We start from the raw sequence: 25,655 nt of genomic DNA on the forward strand, positions 1-25,655 counted from the left end.
ACGGGTGTCGAACGACATGAGGGTGAGTAATTAATGACAGAATTTTCATTTTTGGGTGAACTAACCCTTTAAGTAATGTGTTTTTGCAGGGTATAAAATCTGGGCACCCGTCATTTTTTGAATGCATTTGGAATTGGAAAATTGGAATGCAACCTTAAAGGGTTAGTTCACCCAAAAATGAAATTTCTGTCATTAATTACTCGCCCTCATGTCGTTCCAAACCCGTAAGACCTTTGTTCATCTTCGGAACCCAAATGAAGATATTTTTTAATGAAATCCTTGAGCTAACATAGGCAGCAACACAGAAAGGTAGTAAAGACATCATTAAATGAGTCCATGTGACTTCAGTGTCGAGAATACTTTTTGTGTGCAAAAAACAAACAAAAATAACAACTTTATTCAACAATCTCTTCTCATCAACGTCATTCTTCTACGCTGTTGACGTAGTAAACACAGTGCAGCGCTTCCAGGTTCTACATCAGAACGCCGACTCATTATTGGCCGACCCCTGTGTCAACTTCACACGCATGTGTCGTGGTGCTCACGTGAACAGCGTTGGCCAATAATGAGCCAGCGTTCTGACGTAGAACCCGGAAGCGCTGCACATTTCATCAAAAATATCTTCATTTGTGTTCCGAAGATGAATGAAGGCCTGAATGAGGGCGAGTAATTAGTGACAGAATTTTTTTTTTTTCTTTTTTAAGGCCCCAATATACTCCCAGTTCTTTTTCATTCTTCGCTTAAGGGTAAAAAGACATTTGAAATACATGACCAGTGGTATACCGTTAGAAAACATCCAGATGCCGCCCACACGTTTAGATGAATATGTAAATATGTGCTGCGTGCTTTCCTCTCAACAACAAAAATGACAGCGGTTAGAAAACAGCAATTAAGAAAGCATCTGATCATAGCGATGTGGATGTTTGCACCAGCTCTGCAATTCAAGAGTCGTCATGTTTATTAATACGTATTAATTATTTTACAGTTTTAAATAAAACTAAATTTTCTACTATAAAGTAGCTCTCCAGTGTGTTCATATTTTTACTCACGGACGTCTGACTTCGAAGACTGAACAGAAGAAATAAACTAGAAAAGATTTACACGTGAAAGGAGGCGGAGCCAAAGAGCCACACCTACCTATTACATAACTGCCACGGACCAATGGTAGCATGAGGTGTTTACCCCCCAGGGCAAACTTTTCAAACTCCCGAAACGAACTCTAAACAAACTTTATTTTGGCCTGATTTTGTTTAAATTACGTCATACCAGTTCTTCAATTTCGCTTGAAGTATATCGGAGCCTTTTCATCTGGATGCCATCTCAAGACACAAGTGAAATAACGTCTTCTTCTATCCTCCATCCATCTTTGCTTCAATCAGAAGATGGAGAGAATACAGAGAAGATCCCCTTATACTGACCCCACAGGAGACTATCCATTACTATCATGAACCCTCAAACCGATTGTAGTAGAGTCCTTTAAACGAACGCGGTTCATCGGAATGAAGACATCCAGGGGGAGACGGGTTATGTTATTAATGCATGTCACTGTGGGATTATGGGAAATCCTACCTCTGAGTGTGCGAATAACATTGGAATGTTCACAATCCAGAAACATGGATGAAAAACACACATGACAGATGAACTGCAAGTGAACTAGACATTATTAACGTCCTAAAAAGAAGATTCTTCTTCTAAGAACCAATTACAGCATTATGGAGAATCCGAGCGAGTTAAGAGAGAGAATTTAAGATGCAGTTTTAAATCGTCGTCCCAAGATACTTTAGACTTCCTGTACACATTCCATGAATATCTCAATGCATGTGTACGATAACACGTACACACATGTAAATAACCGTTCTAAACTGTTGGGTGGGTCAGACACCATTGTCTTGGATTAATCTTTGTACATCTATAGGGTTTTACACAACACATTTCTCAAATCCACCAAATCACCAATGAAAGCTCCAATAACTGCAGGAAAGGACCATCTAAACAGATGTTTCATTACAACATCTATGATATTCGGAGCCCAAAGGTGAGTGGACCATCCAAAACGAAGACTTAATTAGGAAATCTCTAAAAGCTAGTCCAGGAACATGGTAACTAAACACGGACAAAATTAAAACATATTTAGTATGTGTTTACAAGAGAGGGGTGGGAAATATTGTGCTCGCTATCTGTCTTTGTGTCTCTGGAGTGATCAGCGCGCCATCTGTCGGACCAATGAAATCTACTGGATGAAAAATAAATGACCTTTTTCATTGTATTTATGTATTTGAAATTTCAGTACATTATATATTGTACTGTATAACTAAAGCGCTTTACATAAACCTCTCAAAAGTTTGGGTTCAGAAAGATTTGAATCTTATCTTATCAAGATTTTCCTCTTATGTCATTTATTTGATCAAAAATACAGTAAATCAAAAATACAGTAAAAACAGTAATATTGTGAAATATTATTACAATAAAATAACTGATTAAATACATTTATATCACTCCAGTACGGCTGGTTTGCAGCTCAAGAAACATTTCTTATTATTATCAATGTTGAAAACATTTGACATTTTAATATATGCGTGTGTGTGTATATGATACTTTGAAGAATAGTATAGGATACTTATAGGATATTATATAGGATAGGATGCGTTGAAGAAAAGTTTCTTTTGTAATATTATAAATGTCTTTACTGTCACTCTTGATCAGTTTAATGCCTCCTTCCTATGATATGGCTCGAGTCCCTTTTTTAATATACGTTTTACCATCTTTTAGCCTGCCATCATATCCCCATCAAGCTCTTCAACATCATGTGACCTTTCCATTACAGCCTTATTCGGATGAAAGTGAGATTTCGGGTTGTCTCGCTATTTACAGCATCTGTACACAGTACTCCAGTTTTATTTACACACAGAAAGACAGGAAAAGAATAGAAAAAAAGGATTCATTTTGACATGTGAGACAACAGCACAATGTTGCCCTTCTCCGAAAATCCCCTTTAAACCCCGTAAACAACTCCGTATTAGTGGATTTAGAATAAACGGAGACGGGATGCAATGACAGTCACCCCTAACGTGACCGTCGGGGGAAACGAATACAAATCCACTTCAGCATTTCCTTTTCCTGTAAGAGATATGTTCGTTTCCTGTTTTCCTCTGATAAAAAATAGAAGTTCTGGGTCCTGAGAAAATAGGTTCTGTCTCTTGAGAATTTTCTCTGATGAATGACCTCATGCGTGCAGATCAGGGTTATTATAGTTAAAGGGATAGTTCACCCAAAAATTAAAATTAGCCCATAATTTACTCACCCTCAAGTCATCCTAGGTGTATATGACATTCTTCTTTCAGACAAATAAAATCTGAGGTATATTACAAAAGTCCAGGCTAATCCAAGCATCAGAACTGGATTCGTAGTTGCTTTGTTTTTGAAGTCCATAAAAAGTGCATCTGCCCATCAAATAACGTGCTCCACCCGGCTCTGGAGTGTTCATAAAGGCCTTCTGAAGCGAATCGATGCATTTGTGTAAGAAAAATATCCATATTTAAAACTTTATAGAGAAAACCTTCCCTGTTCATTTTATGGAAAAATTGTTGAAAAAGTTCCCCTGCCGATCGAAAGACTAACGCAACCAGGTCCGCTTGTCATGACATCACGTACGCATCTTGAGTTTCACTGTCAACATTCAACACTTTTCCAAGGAAATCCATCGGCTGGAACTTCAGAAGGCCTTTATTAACACCCCGGAGCCGCGTGGAGCAGTTATTTGATGGACAGATGCACTTTTTATGGACTTCAAAAACAGAGCAACTATTAATCCAGTTCTGATGCTTGGATTAGCCTGGACTTTTTAATATAATTCCGATTTTATTCGTCTGAAAGAAGAATGTCATATACACCTAGGATGACTTGAGGCTGAGTAAATTATAGGCTAATTTTCATTTTTTGGTGAACTATCCTTTTAACTAAAACTAAAACCATAAAAAAAACATTTTTGTTACTAGAAATAAAATAAATGTTAACTTAATTCAAATGACTTTTTGCTTGTGTGTTTAAAAAGAAAATGAAAATAGAATTTTGGATTGAGGAAAAGTAGATTTTTGTTCGCAATCTTAATGGTAACTAATGGTGCAGATGCAAGCAGGCATGACCAAACACAAAGACGAACAGCGAGTTGATCTCTTCACACCTGTTTCTGATGCGTAGTTTCACTCCTCCGCTGCATCTGCCGTCTCTGGAAGGACTGAGAGGTCGCGGGTCAGAACAGCAAGGGCCTGGACAACACTCTCTGCAAACACAGACGGAAGTTTAGGTTAGAAACTCACTCTTTATAAAGCACAAACAGTTAAAGTGCTCGTGTCGTGGAAAACAGAACAGCTTTTTTCAAAATGTGATCAAATGTCTGTAGCTAATCAACACTTCCTACTCTTGTTTACAGATTGTCATGATTATGGAATCACAACCATGAGCTCATTAAGTTAAAAACAGGTCACTAATAAGTGTGTCGAGACGCCTGCATTGTATATGAAAGCTTTCTAAGAAATGCATGTGATGGGCATGACTAAACACGGCTTGACTAGTTGATTGTGAAAATATGTCATTTTGCACATCCCTAGTCTAGACAGTATAAGCTCATTGGTTACTTTGTAGACGATGCGTGTCTGTTTGTCTTTAGATGATGTATTTTTGGAATTTGGAGAATCAATGTTGGACAGCGAGTGAGAAGACCAACTCTCTCTCTCTCCTTCACGTGAGTGTATTGTGTGCATGTTTGGGATTGACTCAGTTCAAAAGCGGTGTTGTTTTTCCGCCGTATTTGACAAAGGAGGCACCGGCCATTCACCACATGCTCACATGGATGTCATACACAGAGAGTTTCTATTAACCTGAAGGACATGGCCCTGTAACTCTAAACTGTATAAATAAATAAATAAATAAATAAATAAAAAAGACAAGTCTATTCCAATTTTTGGCTGCACACTGCTCTTAAGTAAAAGTGCATACCAGTATTATACTGTATATTTCATATTAGTTTCATATATATATATATATATATATATATATATATATATATATATATAACTCTCTTAATAAGAAAGGAGATGATATCTATCTATCATGAGACATATAAATGTGTGTACATCCACTTCTATTATTATCACTAGCTATGTTTCCATCCACCTATTTTTATGTGCATTTTTTGCATTAAAACAATGGAATGGATGGAAATGCCAAGATGCGCATAAATTCTAGAAATGCACATAAAAACATATGAGCTTAATTGAAGCGGATACATTTTTATACGATAAGAAGACCCTATACGATAATAAATCCCTCGATGCACAACAAAAAACTCTTGTGACTCAACATTGGATGTGATTGGATGACTGGACTAACCAGCGGACCAATCGCATCGCAACACATCTAATTTTATTTTATTATTTACAATTTTTAATTTTAATTAAAAAGTTTAATTCCCTCCTAGAAGCGTTCTCAAACACCAGCCATGTGCGCTCTTAGAAGTCGATTATTATGATGTAGGAAACATTTCTGCAGCAACTTCCATTTTTGTTAAAGATATTTTGCACCAGTTTTCCAGGAAGTGACCATTTTTGTTCTCTTGAACACGAGATGGAAACGCTGCTTTTTTCGCAAATGTTTTAAGCTATTTCCAAATTTTGCTTACAAGTTAAATGCGCAACTTTGAATGGAAACAGCTGCTGATGAACAGTTGTGCTGCTTATGTTTGTGGAAAATAATACATTTCTTCAGGATGCTTTGATGAACAGAAAGTTCAAAAGAACAGCGTTTATTTGAAATAGAAATCTTTTGTAACATTAATTTGAGGTTTTATTTAAAGGATTAGTTAGGGCTGTACGATTAATTGAAAAATAATCGAAACCGAAATTCAGAACCCTTTAACAAACGTATTTTTCCCATGTTGGTTATTTCGGTTTAAGTCACGTGACTCCGCCCCGTCAGTCACATCAAGTGCAGTTTGCAGGCACACAGAGAGATGCAGGAGCAGTTATCTGTGTTTATAGATGCCCAGAATCACTATAGTAACTGCATGTTTTACACAGTTTATACAGGTCAGTTAATTGCTGTTCTTATAGCCTACGCGCTGCCACACACACACACACACACACACACACACACACACACACACACACACACACACACACACACACACACACACACACACACACACACACACACACACACACACACACACACACACACACACACACACACACACACACACACACACACACACACACACACACACACACACACACACACACACACACACACACACACACACACACACACACACACACACACACACACACACACACACACACACACACACACACACACACACACACACACACACACACACACACACACACACACACACACACACACACACACACACACACACACACACACGGCGCTTTCACTTTCATCCTCAAAGTTTGTCAACTAAATGCGTTTAAATACTATTCAAAAACAACAATACGGAAAACTTATACATTCAGTGCTCATGAGCTTTTTTCTGTGACAGAGAGAGCAGAGCCGTGTCGCGTCTCTGACAACGCGCGCGCCCTGAAGGCAGACCTTTCACCTGCGTCCTCACAAAGCTTTGTCATTTGTATGTGTTTTAAGTCCTGCCAGTTTGAACATTAAATCGATTTTAGACCATCAGATGTGTATTATGTTGAACTAATGCCTGATATATTGTGACAAACGAACACTCAGACAGAAGCTCGCACATCACGTGAAGATCGCGTGCAGAGAGCAGCGCAAAAACGCAGTGTCACCGCTGTCCTGTGACTAAAGTAGCTTAGAAACTCAACCGTTATAGGCATATATTTTAATACATTTGAAGTAAGTACAAACCACAGCTTCATATTAATAGAGACGGAGTAATTCACACACACAATTACTCTCTCATTAATGCATTCAAATAAATGTAGGCTAATGTAGGTCTACTACTGTGTTCATTTATCTGATGTACAACAAGCAGAAATCTGCCCCATAGACAATAACTGCTGAAAGTGAACCGTTTCCTTCAAGTATTTTAAAAATCACAAAGAAATGCACTTTTTCATTAGAAAAAAAAAATCCACCTTTAATAGTAGAAAATATTTACAGTAAAAAACGTATCAGGAACTTACTCAAAAACCTTATGAGGGCAAAAAAAAGAAAAAAAAGAAAATGAAAAAAAATTGTTCATTAATTGTAATCGAGGTAAAATGTTCAATTAATCGAAATTTTTATTTTTGGTCAAATCGTTACAGCCCTAGGATTAGTTCACTTCAAAATGAAAATTTCCTGATAATTTACTCACCCCCATCTCACCCAAGATTTTGATGTCTTTCTTTCTTCAGTCGAAAAGAAATTAAGTTTTTTGAGGAAAACATTCCAGGATTTTTCTTCACATAATTGTTTTCAATTGCAACCAAAATGTTGAAGGTCCAAATCAATGCAGTTTCAAAGCGCTTTGAAGGGCGATCCCCGACGAGGAATAGGGTCTTATCTAGCAAAACGATTGGTCATTTAAAAAAAAAAAAAACATGCGAAGACTAATACAAACACCCTTTAACAAAAAAAAAGGTAAAACAACGATGTCGGACAATTTTGAAGTTGAAGATGGAGTGTTTTTTGGTAAAGGGAGTTTGAATTCGTCCTCGCACGTTTGGTTGGGGCGGTACTTCCGCCTACGTCTAGTGTGACGTCTCAGCGTGATTGCGCAATCACTGGCGGCCGTAGAGCAGCACAAGATGAGCAATTTTGGTTAAAAAAGTATATTAATTTGTAATTAAAAAAAAAAATTATAGATGCTTTGGCTAGATAAGACCCTATTCCTGGGATCGTGCAGAGCCTCTGAAGCCCTTTGAAACTTTATTGATTTGGACCTTAAACATTTTGGTTGCAATTGAAAACCACTATGTGAAGAAAAATCCTGAAATGTTTTTCCTCAAAAAACTTATTTTCTTTTCTACTGAAGAAAGAAAGACAAACATCTTGGATGAAATGGGGGTGAGTAAATTATCATGAAAATTTCATTGTGAAGTGAACTAATTCTTTAATGCATTCTTGCTGAAGAAAAATACGAATCTCTCAAAACAAAACCCTTATTTTTTGTAAACTAAATGCTTATTTGCATTTCGTGTGACAAGTGCTTTGAGGCTATTTCATAAACTGCAAGAGCTTCGACAGCAAAACAGCAGCCCTCCCGTCTCACTGAGGAATGGTGCGAGAGAGAAACACGTGTCATGTTGACACAGCATTCCTATAGTTAGGGAATGTGTCATCGCTCTCTTTTTAAAGGCTTTTTGAAAGCTTTAACACACTAATAAAAAGACAACACAAAGACGTTCCAAACAAACCCCACGTAAACATTCACTTAAAGAGACAGTCAGTCAAAAAATAAAAACATTCATTTTCTCATCACCCTCACGTCATTCCAAAACCAGTATGACTTTCTTTCTAGCATGGGACATAAAAAGATGTATAATATGATTCATTGTGTGAAAAGGAGAGCTTTGACATTCTGCTAGATGACGTTCGGTTCAACATGAGCGTGAGAAACTGCTTTCCCTTTAAAAGCGAACAGCATGTCACATACCTCCGTTTCAGATGTTCTTTCTTTTTTAAAGCTTGATTTATCACTCTCTCTCTCCAAACGGGTGTGATCAGCCCGGCTGTAAATATGCATTGGCTCTGAGCCGTTTCAGAAAAGATATTCTTCTAATTATATCGCTATTAATCACTTCAAGTGGCCTATGAAATCTCCGAACATTTATTGGAGCGGAGAGTCTTGATACACCATCTCCGATCAACACATTAACAATCCATGATTTAGATCCCAGCGTCCGCATCTCTAAACTCTTCGGCTCAAATGCCCCAGCATTCCTTGCATACCTGCCCCCTGGAGGACCTTGGTGGTCACCATAGAGACGTGACCACCATGCAACTTCCTGTAAACCCGCAATGCTGCTCGGAGATACACCGCCGTTCAAAAATGCATCAAAGTTCTTTTGAACTTTCAATTCATCAAAGAAATATGTAGGGACCATAAATAATCATATTTGAGGTGTGTGTGTGTGTGTGTGTGTGTGTGTGTGTGTGTGTGTGTGTGTGTGTGTGTGTGTGTGTGTGTGTGTGTGTGTGTGTGTGTGTGTGTGTAAATATTCCACGCCACCCACACGCTTGACCCTTTCCTCACAGATCTGACCTTTTCTCTTGTTTATATGCGTCTCGAGTGAAACGCACCCAACCACAACATCAATCAGCCACCCAATAATAAACGCTGAGTACAGCCAAACTCTCCACGGAGCACAAGATGAACAAACGCGCTACTGAACTGAGACAGTCGCTTAGAGGGGGGCGAGGAAGACCACCAGCGCTCGTCACACCCTGATCTATCATAAGACTGGAAGATCAGAGGTACTTAAAAATGTTCCCAAACACGGTTTTAGAGGTTTGTTAAACATCCATCTGCATAGTGTTGTAGAAACTTAGAAACCGGTGACTTTTTCCACTTTTTCTCCACTGATTTTTGTGGAAATACATGGAATTCTGCGCAATAGATTTAAACATGGTAGACGGAGCTAAAATGCAATGCTTTTATTTCAATTCAATTCAAATGTTTAAAGGGGTGGTTGATTATGATTTCACTTTTTAAACTTTAGTTAGTATGTAATGTTGCTGTTTGAGCATAAACAATATCTGCAAAGTTACAACGCTCAAAGTTCAAAGCAAAGGGAGATATTTTCTTTTTTTAAAAATTGCTTTTTAGAGACTACACAAGCTTCCTCCCGGGTTAGTTACATCACTAACCCTGAAATTTACATAAACCCTGCCCGCGAGAACATGCAACAAAGGGGGTGAGATTATGCTAAGAATACGCTAATCAATGACTTGAAGTTAGTAACTCCACATCATCTACATAAACTCATCAACTAACCATTCAGGAACATCTACATGTCAGTCTCTCCATCATTGTCTGACTCCGGTTTGAACATAAAAGGCTGAACAGTTTCATTGCCTGTCTGCATGAGGTTATGAGAGCTGCTAACACAAGCTCTTGAAGCTCCGCCCCGTGAGCAGCAGCTCATTTGCATTTAAAGGGACACAAAATACGTCACGTTTTTGCTCACCCTTGAAAAATGACAATTTTAAAGTCCCAGTTAACCAGAAGTTGCATCTGATTTTATTTCAGTGCTGTGATGCATTTCCAAGTGAAACGAATATTGAATAAAGGGCAGGATTTTACTTCAGCGCTCCTCCTCTCCATCTCTCGCTCATAGCAGACAAATGCTGCGTTCACACCAAACGCGAATAGAGCGTCAAAATCGCGTCTACCACGTCTAGTTGGACGCTTGAACATTTTGAATCCATACGAGCGTCCAATTCGCTGTATAAATCGAGCGTTTGAAGCAAAATAGACGCGCGTTCAAGACGCTCCAGGAGAAATATGTCATAAAACACCACTCTGCCTCTTTTCATTTTCATTAAAAATATGTATTAAACATTAATATCCAGACAAATGTGGTCCAGGCAACTCCTACATTATCTTCACTGCATGTATATTTAAATATCCTGAAAAAAAAAAGTTATGAAACTTCTCTTTGCCCTCAGTCAAAACGATTTGGCAGACAACAAATCATAGATTCATGACACCAAAAGATTGCCCGTTAGATCCACACAAGACGAACCACTACAGGACATCAGAGCCAGCGGCAAACGTCAGCAGGACTGGCCGAGGAAAGGCTGCTCTCGCCGGGGTTAATGAGCGCTGAGCGCCCGGTGATAGCCTGGATCTCACAACTCCAAAAACACAAGATTATTTTTTTTAAATGAGCGCTCTCTTTATAAATAAACCACAGATTTGAGCTTTAAACAACTACATTCTCACCTGAAAAGTCTTTGTGACACAATAGTAGTATTTTTTAATTATGCAGGGTTTCTCATCATGTCACTTTACCACGTGACAGCAGCAAGCAGGCTCCTGATTGGTTAACGCGGCTCGAATTGACGCCAAAGTTCAAATTTTTCAACTCGGGCGTCAGACGCGAATTCGCTTCAAATGCGTGAATGCACAAAAAGCACCACTCGTGCAAGACGCTAAATTCGCGTCAAATTTGCGTCATTCGTGCAAACTGGACGCGCGAACGAGGCGGAATCGCGTCCATCGCGCTGTACGAAACGCGTCTATTGCGCCGCAGGACCTCCAGACGCGCGTCAACGCACCTTTCCATTGACTTAACATTGAAATCACTCGCTCCTGACGCTCTATTCGCGTTTGGTGTGAACTCAGCATAACGATTGGAGGGGAGTGGCCGTCAAACTGACGTCATCGGAAAGGGAACGCCATTCCAGACCGGAAGTTACTTTTCAGATTTTGATTAAAGATTACCACGGCAAACTATTTTTTTCTATGTATTAACTTGCCTGGATTAATTGTTCACCCTAAGATCTGTAATGTGTGCTAGCAAAGTAAATAAGATCTTTAACATGCTATAACAAATTATCTGTGTGATATTTTGAGCTAATAATTATAAGCTATAGGCAAAACAAGTCAAAAATGTCAATTTTGGTCGAATTTGATTAACTAAAAACTAAAAATTTGTTAATTAAGCCCTTGCCTAGCAATCCCAATGCTACAAATAGCAATTAAACATCTAAAAGTATACACACACACGCACATACATACATACGTATGTATATATGTATGTATATATATGTATATATACGTATGTATATATACGTATGTATGTATGTATGTACGTATGTATGTATGTATGTATGCATGTATGCATGTATGCATGTATGTATGTATATATATATATATATACACAAACACACACACACACACACACACACAGTATATATATACACATTTATACAATATCATATCATAATGCATTTTTATATATATATATATATATATATATATATATATATATATATATATATATATATAAAAGCATTATGATATTGTTTATCTATGAAATCGTGAATTGTTTCCTACAACAATCTGCAGTCAAATTCTCAGAACAATAATAATATAATACTTAGGTGCAATTCTTGACGCTATTAAAAATAAATCATCCACTTGTTCCTGACCCTGGGATCCTTCTGAAATCTCTACAGAAATGAGCAAATGAGATGTCCTTTAAAAATCCCACAATATTCAAAATGAGCCGTTTTTAGAGCTTGATTAAATAAAGGCTATGTTTATAATGAGGAGGACGTTTTAAGATATGAAGCTTGCAGGATGTTTTAATGGTACAAAGACCTCTTATAAGTCAAAAGATCATGGCAAATTTGCTTCCTCATGTCAGGAGCCCTTTAATTAAAGAAGCTTTATTTTTTCACAGGGTTTGTGTCCTGAGTTGCACTTTCAGCATACTTCAAATATGGAAAACAAGGGGACGTTCCCTTCAAAACATGCCATTCTCCTTGAACACACCCTTCACCTGCATTTAGAGATTCTGTGAAAGTGTTTAAAGCTAAACCAGCTTGACCCGCTGCTGGAATTTTTACAGCCAAGAGAACGAATGCCGAGAGAAGGAACAAAGGAATAAAATAATTTGTTTTGACACACATCGCTTCATCACGTGAAGAAAAAAGAATGAGAGAAAAGTAAAAAATGCATGCAATAAGCCCTTTGTTTACTATAATAATGCTGGTATTTAAATCTGATAGTAATGCCGATCAGGTTATTTGTTCTTGTTTGAAAAGATATAATCTCTTCTCCATAAACAATAAAAACAGATGAAGAGCTGACCTATCTCTGTATCTGATAGACAAAATCAATACAATCTGAATGCTTATGCAAAACAGCGTCTAGCATAATATTTAAGGAAGGTGTTTTTTTTTACATGAGACAGCCAACCAGAATAATATAGCAACTGCATGGTGACGTGATAAACATCGTGCAACCCATGCACAGCATGAACCATTCACAATTAACTGGATTAATCAGCAATTTATAATAATAATAATGATAATAATAATTATTATAACTATGATTAAAATAAGCTATTTTTAATAATATAATATAATTAATAAAATATAATATAATATTTTTTGGTATAAATTATAAAATTTATATATTATAATAAACTGAATGATAATTTACCATTTGGAATTATCTGGATTCACCAACAATTACTACTAATAATAATATTAAAGTCCCTGTAAAGGCAATTCTGAGATTTTTTTCTAAACACATTATAAATGTTAGAAATGTATTGCTGAAACAAATTACAAAGACTGTGAACTATGTATTACTGAATTCAAAAGTTAGACCGTTTTTCACCGTTGCTGTGTTCAGGATTTTCTGGGCGGGGCTAAAACGGTGGCTCGATGACGCACTGGAGCCACCGAGCCTGGCTCCTCCCCTAACACGATCATAACTAGAGCACATTCGCATCAGTTCGCCCGCTCGATCGCAAGTTACTGTCGGTGCTGTAAGTTACTATAGTCTACAACTTACAAAAAAGCTTACAAAACAAACACGATGATCACGAAGAGGTGGATTAATTTTGTAAACAGCCATCTTGATGGAGAGCTGAGGATAACCACCGACGCCTGCCTCTGATTCTGCGGTGACAATACACCGGATCGTTTTACAAACTTTCACCGGAGACAACGGGGATTCACTGATAATCCGCTGCAGAACTGACTATCACCCGCCCCGGCCTTAGTCCTCCCATCCCGCCGACATCTGGTGCGTCGTGATCATAGACGCTCGTGATCAGTGAGTGTTGTCTTGTGTGCTACGTCAGCTTTCCCGCGAGTGGGCGTGGCTTCGGCGGGGACGACAGCGGACACACCCCCAGGATTTGAGAGCTCATTTTTTCAAGTTTTTGATAAGCTATTTTATGTACTTGGCTGATTTTTTAATGATTCAAATTTGGCTGGGTGGTTAAGAACACATTTATCTGTGGTGTGAGAAACTCAGAACACATGTTTAGTTTTGACTTTACAGGGACTTTAATTATTATTGTTGTTATTATGGCCTTCAAAAACGTCAAACTTTAAAACTACTTCAAACTTTCTGGTCAGGCTTTCTCAAGCCAACATCAAAGTTTGTCTTGGTGAACCTTATCTAGTTATAATATGTAATATAGTAATAATATATAAAACACACATGCACATACACACATATATATATATATATATACACACACACTCACCTAAAGGATTATTAGGAACACCTGTTCAATTTCTCATTAATGCAATTATCTAATCAACCAATCACATGGCAGTTGCTTCAATGCATTTAGGGGTGTGGTCCTGGTCAAGACAATCTCCTGAACTCCAAACTGAATGTCAGTTTGGAGCTTTCCCATATAATAAATTAATATAAGATAATTAATATAATATAATAAATATAATATAATTAATATAATATAATATAATATAATATAAATAATTGAATGCTATCTGGATTCATCAACAATTAACAATTAATAATAAAAAAAAATTATAATTATATCATAATATGATGCTATTAATATAATATTTTATAAAAAATTTACTAATTAATCAGACATTTTTTTCTGTAATTAATCGCACCTAATATTAAAGGCATGGGGGTCGATTTGAATTAGCTTTAAATTGTATGCTGAATTTCACGTGCAAATTTATGCATGTCATGCATGAAAGTGTTCATACAAAGTTTTTACGCATGCTTAGCGAAAGAGACCCATTTTCATAAGAAAATATGGACATCTCGTTTGCATCTTCTGGGCTGCTGGAAGACACCGTTTCAGTTCGTCTCCCCTGCATGCCTGCCCTCGGTCACTGAACACAACCCCCGAATGAAAGAAGAAACCAGGAACCTGATATCGGCGGAGAACAGGAAGAGACAAAATACTCTGGCAGAGGAAGAGAACACAGGGATACAGATGAAAAATAAGAGGTGATAAAAACAACAGCAGCTTTAAATGGAAGATTCACTTTGAGGATTAAGTGCTCTAGCCACACCAGAAGTTCAACAAAGCTTTGCTAATAAATTAAGTGACAACCAAACACGCTGACCTTTAGTGACTCCCCCTAAAAACAAACACGGCAACCTGACTTAACTACATTCTGGATGAACACCTCTGCCTTTATCTCTTCTCTTTGGCTCCATCTTCTAGCCTTTCTCTTGCGACTTAAAACTACATAAAATCATAAAAACAATTCTCATTCCTTCATGCCAGACAGTATTATCTCGTGTTTTTCAGAGAATCGTGCTGTTCATTATCCAGAGTGTTTTGCACTCTCCCGTCTATGGACACTAAGCCTCATGAATTTTGGATCTAGATACAGGTGCAAAACACATCATTCCAGACGAGTCAAACAAACATGCCCAGCAATAATCTACCATACACTGCTCCAAACACAGAGTCATATGCTAATTAAGTTAAATAAGTTCAGTAGACAACACAATAACTAGCTTACCAAGCTACACTTGTAATTTACAGTAGTTTAAACAACAATCAAGCGTCCCATTTGAAAACGTAGTTAGCTTAACTTAGCTACTAATAAAAAAAACAATAACATTGAACCTGAAAAGGCACAATATGTAAGATTTTTGGAATAAAATATCCAAAACCACCAGAACAATGTTATACATTTTGTTGACAACAAAGTTTAAATCCAGAGAAATCCGCAATTTTAACCATTTCACACATAAATTTAAAATATTCTGGCTGACCCCCCAAGCGTGAGTTTTTCAAGGCGACCGTTATTCAGATCGTGTTACTTTATGGTTTCCATGGTGACACGTCATTGCTTGTCACAATAGTGCTGTATGAATGATAATCGGCTTTTATTATTTAATTTTTCCTTTTTTATAGAAAATATTCACATATTTACATGAAATATCAGATTTTACGATTGTCAAATATGGACAAGTGGATGCATGTGTTGTTTAAACACCTTTTATAACGATTGTGTTAGTTGAGTTATATGTGCGATGGGCGCCACCATTTTAGTTTGTGCTGCAGTTCAGAGAATTGGATCTATTGGATTTAGACCGATATGAATAAAACTTTTTGGATTATTATTGCAGATTCTATAGACATTAGTGTGTATTTTACAAACTCTACATTTATTGTTTTGCTGGTAATTATGTGTATTTAAATGTCTGAAACCTAAAATAAATATTATTCGGTTGAAAACACTGAATAGTTGTTGTATATGACAAGTGTTAAGCCCATCTCTCTCTGGCTCAGAAGCAGTCAACGCGCAAAAGCACATTTGAATTTAGCAATTGATCACATGATGCACTAGGGCTGGGCGATATGTGTGAAAACTGTATCACGATACAAGCGTTTCATATCGGTCGATAACGATAATTATTGATATGTTTTATGACCTATTTATAATAAGGACCAGGAGAAAAATATTTTACATTTAAACATTTTTATTTTAAACGTAACCTTCCTCTGATTATAATCCCCTCAGTTATAAAGGCAGAAATGTCAACACAACCATGGAAAACACTCAAATAATTAAAATATAAACACAAGTCTAAAATCACAAAGAACACTTAACAATTATCTCTTAACATTAAGTGCAGTGCCTCCGTTATTTCTTTGTAACCGTTACAGTTTAGATGCTTTGTCATAAGGCACTGATGCAGAGTAACATTACCTCTCCATGTAGTTTCAAAGGCTGAATCCGAAATCGCCCTTATACCCTTAAATAGGGCACTATTTGAGTGGACGGCCATTTGTAGAGGTGTCCAAAACAATAGTGGACATTATTGAGTGCACTCATTCTATCCCACTTTGCACCGCAATAACGAGTGTACAGCCGAACTGTATCAGTGGACTAAAGTAGGGAATAGTGATTGAGGGTTTAGGGGGGCGATTTCGGATTCAGCCAAAGTCAAGAATAGCACAACGGCGAGCGCATCGAGTATAAACACGTCCCCAAACGAACGAGGCGCGCGCGCTGTCAGTGGAAGCTTGCGCTGCGGAGCCAGACGAAAGTATAAACAAGGCTTAAGGTGGTAAAACAAGTTTGTGATATTACCAGTCTTGGTGGGGACGACGGTCTTGCAGACGACATTGGTCTGACTACGGTCAAATTTATTAAATCCAAAAAACTGGCGAGCTGACTTGTTTTCCTGTTTTATCAACCATTTCATCGCTCGCTGCGGCGATCATTTTCCACTTATCACTCCACGCCGGTTCTGTTACTGAAGAATGAATCCAACACGAGACAACAATATGGCGCAACCAAACATGATGCAGTTACATGATTGGCTGTTAGCCTGTCGTTCCCTACGTTGCTTGGTTACCAGAGAGCGAGTGCCTTTGTTCATGCAACCAAACTTGCTTCGCAACCTCTGGTTTCTTCCAACGAAGAAAAAAAAAAAGTACAGTATCGAACATTTTATCGAACGCATTTTTTATTGAAAAAAAAAAAAAAAACGTTTTATCGCCCAGCCCTACTAATCACACCGGTGTGATTCTACGCTCCAGCCAGCCAAGACTGATCACACCGATGTGAGAAAAAGTTCAAGTTCAACCTCAGGGAAGGAGGTGGGAACCGGGAAACGTTAAACGTAACTTTAATCGTACAATTAAAATAAACAAAACAAAAGGAGTGGCAGCGGCTACATCTTTGTTACTGTTTTGAGTAAGAAACCTCTAGTGGCGAAACTTACATACTGTGCCTTTAAAAGGGTGATAAATATTACTTTTTCATCAGAATATTAGAGATTTAGCAGTATTTATCAAACACAAAAGCAATGAGTGTTTTTGAAAGAATACCCACTGATGATAACTTGAATTTTTTTCAACAAGGGATGTCACAAGTACCGGTACTTCGGTACCAAGTCGGTACTGAAATTCTAAAAATGTGACGATACCAGCATTTCTGTAGTACCGGTAGTACCGACTCCCGAGTATATTCGGTACCCGCAGCTGCGTTCAGTGGCTTCCGTGTTTATCTAAGCGCAGGGCTCCAGACCGTAGCCGAACATATACTAGTGTCTGCTGATATTAAACTGCAAAATACTATTTAAATATTACTCCTCCATGTTCTGCGTCTCTGTGTGAATGACGGGACGCAGGGGCGCGGGCTTTGTAGTCTCTGCCATGTGTCACTATATGTGGACACGAACGCATAAACCGTCCCTTCATGAGAATTTACCGTTACATTTGTGAGAAAACGGTCATATGAACACAGACACTCAAAGGTCTTCACGGCAACCCGTCAAAATAAAAGTTTGGTTTAAAAAATTGAAATTGACAGAATATATCAGGCTACTGTTGTAGCCTACAGTAGATTTAGCAATATGTAGTAATAATAATACGTCTCTACTAATAATACAAATTATTCCTAGATGGTTGATTATTTCTCACTTGATCTTTTTTTATAAACAATGTTTACTTTTAAACAGCATACAGCCTTTAAATGTTTGTATTATTTACTTATAATGATTATCATAAATAATAAACTTAATACATTTAATAAATATTTTTTAAATAGTAAAAAAAACAAAAAACATTTAGCTGTGGTACCGAAATTGGTACCGAGTACCGTGCAATTTTTTTGGTATTGGTACCGACTACTGGAATTTTGGGACCGTGACATCCCTATTTGCAACAATGTGTTATTGATCTAAACCGAAACAACATTGAACTAAATTGAACTGAATAATGACACTATTCTCTACAAATTCACTACTGAATTGGTTTCATAATTGATGAATTTTACAACATTAACACTTTTAACACTCCTGATTATTAATGTGGAGGTGCTTTTAAAACAATATGTATACAGGGCTAATAAATAAAAATATATAAATGCCTTTTACACCAAATACAACCATTAAACCTAGCCGAAAACACAGTGACAAACAGCAGCATTTCATATTCATAGCAATGAATCATTTTTCACAGTCTATTCAATACAGACAAGCCTTTCATTTGCATATGGAAACAAGCAGTTCATATGCAATTCTATGCAAAACAAAACACCAATCTCACAGTAACCAAACTCAGAGCCATCCCACCATGATCTCATTCATATATGCAATATTAGTGTTAAATATTCAGCCAAACGCACCTGGAAGCTGCACTCCAGTCCAACAAACTGTCGGCTAGTTGATATATAACAAGCAGATGAACTTTTGTTTCGCAAGATCAAGGTTAAATTTATAAGGTTAAATTTATAAGGAAAACTGCATATTTTAGATGTCATTATTTCTTTTGATCCATTTCAATTGCCTTTTAGCTTTTTGCGGCTCGCTTGATAGTGATACAACGTGACTAATGAAATTTAAATGGTACAAATATTCCATGTAATCACAGAATTAATACGGTCATAAAAATGGCATGCATGGTAATTATACAAGAATTAGAAAAATTTGGTTTTAAACAGGTTGCTGTCGCTTGCCAGCTAGCCATTTATCTAATGATATACAACTGTAGTACGCTTTATTCCAAACAAAGACACATTGTTAGACACAGCAGTGAGATTATATAAACACAGAGAGGAAACAACTTCTACCTGTTTTATATGTACGTATGTGACTGGGATTACTGTACCTGTCACGCTGATGGAGTGTCAGTGCGGCCGTTTCCCCGAGAACAGACCTAAACAAACCTGCAGTCAAACATCCAGAGCAACAGGAAATAAATCCCAACTTCACTCATTCAGTTTTAAAAGAGCCCGACTCCACATACTGCACACGGACTCCACACTGGCAGGGGAAGAACAACATCTCTCTGTTGCTCGCTCTCAAACACGGGTGACACATCAGAGGATAATGACTGCCGTCCTCTTAGCCAATCAGAGGAGCCACAGGACTGACTGAAAGCCACAGTGGTGATGTCACAGAGCAGGTTCCTCTTGTCCTGCCTTCAGGCTATCTCTCTCTCTCTCTCTCTCTCTCTCTCTCTCTCTCTCTCTCTCTCTCTGTCTTTCTCTCCTCTTGTTCTTGTCCCTCACTTTTCCTCATTCATGCTCATGCTAATGGACATTTAAATATTTTTACCTATGGTGACTCAACCAGTTTTACATCTGAGTTCATGTCCCCATTTTCATTCCCTTCATCACAGCTTTAGGGGCCATTTACACGACACCATTTTCAGCTAAAAACTGAAAACTTTTAAATGTGCTTTGGCTGTACATTTACACAACAATGTAATTGTGAAAGTGGTGACGTCATACGCATGTGTAATAGGCAGTGTTGGGGTAACACATTACAAGTAATCAGATTACTTTTCATGTAACTAGTAAAGTAACGCATTACTTTTAATTTTACATTTACTTTTTTATCTGATATGATAAACAGAGCTGCGTTACCTCATACTCGTGACTGGAAAAGCGGAGGTCCCACCGGCGACTGTGTCATAATAAAAGTCCCGCTGCTCGCGAGGCGTGTGTTGTGTTCATCTTATTAACAATCGCTCCAGCGGCCTTGCTCAGCTCCACAACACTCGGTCCTGCTCTGCTTCATACTACAGTACCATTAATAATCACATCCAGGAACATGATTTCTGCCCGAGTCCTATCCCGATTCTATCCACCGGCTGTGAGGTGAAGACCACATGTCCCAAGATTCTGCGTTCAAACGTGGCGTCATCAAACTATGCCTTTGTTTTGAATAGGCGACCTCTAGTGGACGGAAAAGTTACATAGTGCACCTTTAAGTTGTCTAAAGGCCCGGGTATACTTCGGCCGTCCGCGTTCGTGCACCGCCCGCATGACGTAATTTTCGTCATTCGGAGGGCTCGCGGCCGGCCGCACACCCCGTCCGCGCGCCATGCGCCAGCAGTACAGAAGAGTCCACTAGGTGGCAATACACACAGTATTGAGCACAGTGTTCAGCCGTCGAAGAAGAGTGTGCAAAGACCGGTTTAAAAACAACACGCTTGAAAAAAAAGAGAGAATTTTTGATTCTTCAGTGTTTCTTCCAAACTATGTTGCAATGGTGGATCCACTACAGTTCTTCTCCGATCATGCCCAGCAAATGTCCCTTTGATGACAGGACTCAGTGCTGCCCTCCGATGTCTGGTAGAGCATAGACACTTTTTTACTGCGCATGTGTCGAACGCGATCCTCCGCGCGCATCCGTTGTGTAGTATACTTTAAAAGACGCGCGGACAGGGCTGCGCGCGTGACGCGTCCGGGCGCGGTAAGTGAAGTATACCCGGGCCTTAAGATTACTGTGCGTTCTCATGTTCCCTGAAGAGGGCAGATGCATCGATACTCGAAACCACGATCAGCAATGCAGCGATTGACTTTCGGCAAGACAGCAACATAGTGACATCATATAATTAAAAAAGACACCTGACAAAAAACATGACGAATTTCTGGACCTTTATAAAGGATGACCAAAACAACATAAAAGTTTTAAAAGATAAATGATTAAAACATCCCAATTATTTATATTCATGATTTCTAGTATTTGTACAGCCTTTACATTTTTATTTCTATGTTGTAAATAGCAATTAATTTTATATTTAAAGCAGATTTGTTACGTGACAGCATTAATTCAAGTTTCTTAAGGGTCAAGATCAAGTTATCTGCATCTCCTGGGCTGCATCAAGCCATCCCATAATATCCATCATCACTCAAATTAATGCACGGCTCAGATTAACTGCACAGCATGTGTGTAAGACTCCAATAATATTATAAAGTAATTATTCCATCACATCACAAATAAATCTCTGTCTATAGTATTATAGACTACACAACATTATAATACTATTTTCAATTTGTTTTTAATATTATTATTTAAAATTATTATTGCCCCTGGTTCAGTAAGGAACTCTAGCAGTGGCTGGGACAGATTTTAAGTATCAACGGCGCTTAAAAAGATGCAATCTAATCCTGTTTACATGAAATAAGCTGACCCGAGCAGGTTTAAGCTTAAGGACCTGTTGCTATGACAGCAAGTCCAGGATGAGCGCCGAAGAACCAAACAATCCAAGATCATGCCAAATCGTCAACAATCAAATCCAGCTAACTGAGATAGCGACATACGAAGAACAGACCCCTGGTGAGAAAATGTAACGCAAAAGTAACGTAATGTTACTTTCCATAAAAAGTAACGCATTTTGTGATGCATTACTTTTAAAAGTAACTTTTTCAACATTGGTCATACGTGTTCAGTCTATAGGCATGCACGAGAACTTGACAACCAAAGCAACAATGGCGGACTACAGGACTGTGTTTGTGCTGTTTTTCTCCAGAAAAGTGTAGATTTTCGGGTCGTAGTAGTGGTGCGGTATAGTGAAGTATAGTATAGTAATCTACTGCGCCACTACTATAACCAGCGAAAAAGCATTATTTACGTATGCCAAATTCTAACATTGCCAACAAACTACTGGCCTGGCATGCATAATACATCGGTTTTTAGTTGCTTTCATTGTAATACTTCACAATATTACAACTCTTACAGTATTTTTGATCAAATAAATGCAGCCATGGTGAGCATAAGAGACTTCCTTTGCAAAAGAATAGTGCCACGCACCTGTGCTTTCTTATATATATATATAAAAGGGCAGGCGGGTGGCAATATCAGGAAAGGCTCTTGAATTGCTCTAACAGGTGGGAATAAGGAAAACCCGTCCTATTGCACACCTGTTTTGAATCCTGAGCCCTGCATCTGTGTGTGAGCTGACCGTCACCATAGAAACATCCAAACCTTGATCACCACAAAGCTTTCAGTCCAAACGAGGGGGGTGGGATCGGCTACAAATGTGTTTGTATGTGGGTGGAGGAGGGTGTTCACATCACAGACGGGAGTAAAATGCAATAAACAGAATCTGGGCCTGTTCGCTAGAAAAAGCTCAAATTAAAGACAGAGATCTTTGCATCAGATGCCGCAGTAATATGACTCTGTGTCATAACTAGACACTTTCCAGTGTCATGTGTGTTTTCCCTCGCTGAAAGCAAAATACTGTGTGAAGCAACAATCACAGCCAATAAGAACATATTTAAGGTTCATATACATCTAGACTGCAAAAAAAAAAAAAAAAAAACTTAAATAAGAATATCTTGTTTTGTTTTCCGGCAAACATATCTATCTAAATATCCTTACTGAATTTACTGAAGAAGCAAAATTGTTTTTAGTATGTATCTTGACTATTCAGATTTTTTTTTAAATAATAATAAAGATTTTATATAGTGTAGCTATGTGCTACAAAATAAATAAATTAACAATAAATGAACAAATAGACAGACAGACAGATAGATAGAGACAGACAGACAGACAATAGATAGATAGACAGACAGATAGAGACAGACAGATAGACAGTCAATAAATAGATAGATAAACAGACAGACAGACGATAGATAGACAGAGACAGACAGATAGACAGACATACAGAGACAGACAGATAGGAGACAGACAATAGATAGAGACAGACAGATAGACAGACAGATGATAGACAGACAGACAGACAACAGATAGATAGACAGACAGACAGATACAGACAGACAGACAGACAGACACAGATAGGTAGACAGACAGACAGACAGACAGACAGACAGACACAGATAGGTAGACAGACAGACAGACAGACAGACAGACAGACACAGATAGGTAGACAGACAGACAGACAGACAGACAGACAGACACAGATAGGTAGACAGACAGACAGACAGACAGACAGACACAGATAGGTAGACAGACAGACAGACAGACAGACAGACACAGATAGGTAGACAGACAGACAGACAGACAGACAGACAGACAGACAGACAGACAGACAGACAGACAGACAGACAGACAGACAGACAGACAGACAGACAGACAGACAGACAGACAGACAGACAGACAGACAGACAGACAGACAGACAGACAGACAGACAGACAGACAGACAGACAGACAGACAGACAGACAGACAGACAGACAGACAGACAGACAGACAGACAGACAGACAGACAGACAGACAGACAGACAGACAGACAGACAGACAGACAGACAGACAGACAGACAGACAGACAGACAGACAGACAGACAGACAGACAGACAGACAGACAGACAGACAGACAGACAGACAGACAGACAGACAGACAGACAGACAGACAGACATACATACATACATACATACATACATACATACATACATACATACATACATACATACATACATACATACATACATACATACATACATACATACATACATACATACATACATACATACATACATACATACATACATACATACATACATACATACATACATACATACATACATACATACATACATACATACATACATACATACATACATACATACATACATACATACATACATACATACATACATACATACATACATACATACATACATACATACATACATACATACATACATACATACATACATACATACATACATACATACAGATGGATAGGAGACAGACATACAGATAGATAGATCGATAGATAGATAAGAGAAAGACAGACAGATAGAGACACAGATAGACAGACAGACAGACAGACAGACAGATAGATAGACAGACAGATGGACAGACAGACAAATATAGACAGTCAGACAGATGGATAGGAGACAGACATACAGATAGATCGATAGATAGATAGGAGAAAGACAGACAGATAGAGACACAGATAGATAGATAGATAGAGACACAGATAGATAGATAGATAGATAGATAGATAGATAGATAGATAGATAGATAGATAGATAGATAGATAGATAGATAGATAGATAGATAGATAGATAGATAGATAGATAGATAGATAGATAGATAGATAGATAGATAGATAGATAGATAGATAGATAGATAGATAGATAGAGACAGACAGACAGACAGACAGACATACAGAGACAGACATAGATAGACAGATAGACATATAGATAGAAACAGACAGACAGGCATAGATACATGCATACAGATAGAGACAGACAGACAGATAGACAGACAGGTAGATACACTAGATAGCCTTGTGCAATGCAAACCCACAAACATTTCTCCATTTCTCTCTCTTTCTATCTCTCAATGTTTCTGACAGCCCCATCAACAAGACAAATAAAAGCCACACAGTAAACACTGTTTGTTTAATGTACAAGCCAATGTCTCCCTCCCTTCCTCTCTATCTCACTGTCATTTGTACAGTGGTCTGGCAGAGTGCACCGAAACGCGTTATGCAACTTTACACACTGTATGACTGCCATAATAATACTGATCCATTTCCCTGTGTTGATATAAACAAACCAAAGGTGTCTGCTAGTATCTAATGCCCCAAACAGCCTACAATAAAACAGGTCCAGGGTCACATAAGCATGTGATCAGTTTCAGGTGTGTGCTAAGTTTCAGATGTCCTGCTGTGCAGTCAAATACAGGTGTGCGTGTGTGGTCAGGTAGAACCTCACCTACTGCATCATGTCTTATTGAACCATAGCCCGCCCTTCATGCATGCACACGTGCAAATGTTTGATTAAACACTGAGTGGACATAACTACATCCTACTTTACTGCGGCCTCACGATCAATATCATACAGGCCGGGTCACACACACACACACACACACACACCTGAAGGCCTTGGTTGTGTTTCACGGAACATGCAAGTCAGCAGCACGTCTCTAGACCAGTCAGGTAGCATTTTTGCAGAATGTGACTGTTTGCAATAGCCAACCAACAATGCTTTTCAAT

General features: G+C 38.2%; 1 protein-coding gene across 2 annotated transcripts in view; it reads right to left on the reverse strand.

Moving 5' to 3' along the window:
- shroom3 (shroom family member 3) overlaps positions 1 to 25,655 on the reverse strand; it is a 103,117-nt gene that overhangs the window by 36,538 nt on the left and 40,924 nt on the right. Inside the window, exons 1-2 of one of the 2 annotated variants that reach the window (XM_079835159.1) lie at positions 19,566 to 19,764; positions 4,181 to 4,279 (exon numbers count right to left, since the gene is read on the reverse strand). Coding sequence is in view for 1 of the 2 variants with exons in the window: in XM_079835158.1 (XP_079691284.1) it covers positions 4,181 to 4,279 (99 nt within the window). In the remaining variant the exon portion in view is untranslated. Of the gene's footprint in view, positions 1 to 4,180; positions 4,280 to 19,565; positions 19,765 to 25,655 lie in introns of those variants that run through there. The other variant, XM_079835158.1, reaches the window with a different exon arrangement.

Source organism: Gobio gobio, assembly GCF_949357685.1.
Source record: "Gobio gobio genome assembly, chromosome: 14".
NCBI lineage: Eukaryota > Metazoa > Chordata > Actinopteri > Cypriniformes > Gobionidae > Gobio > Gobio gobio.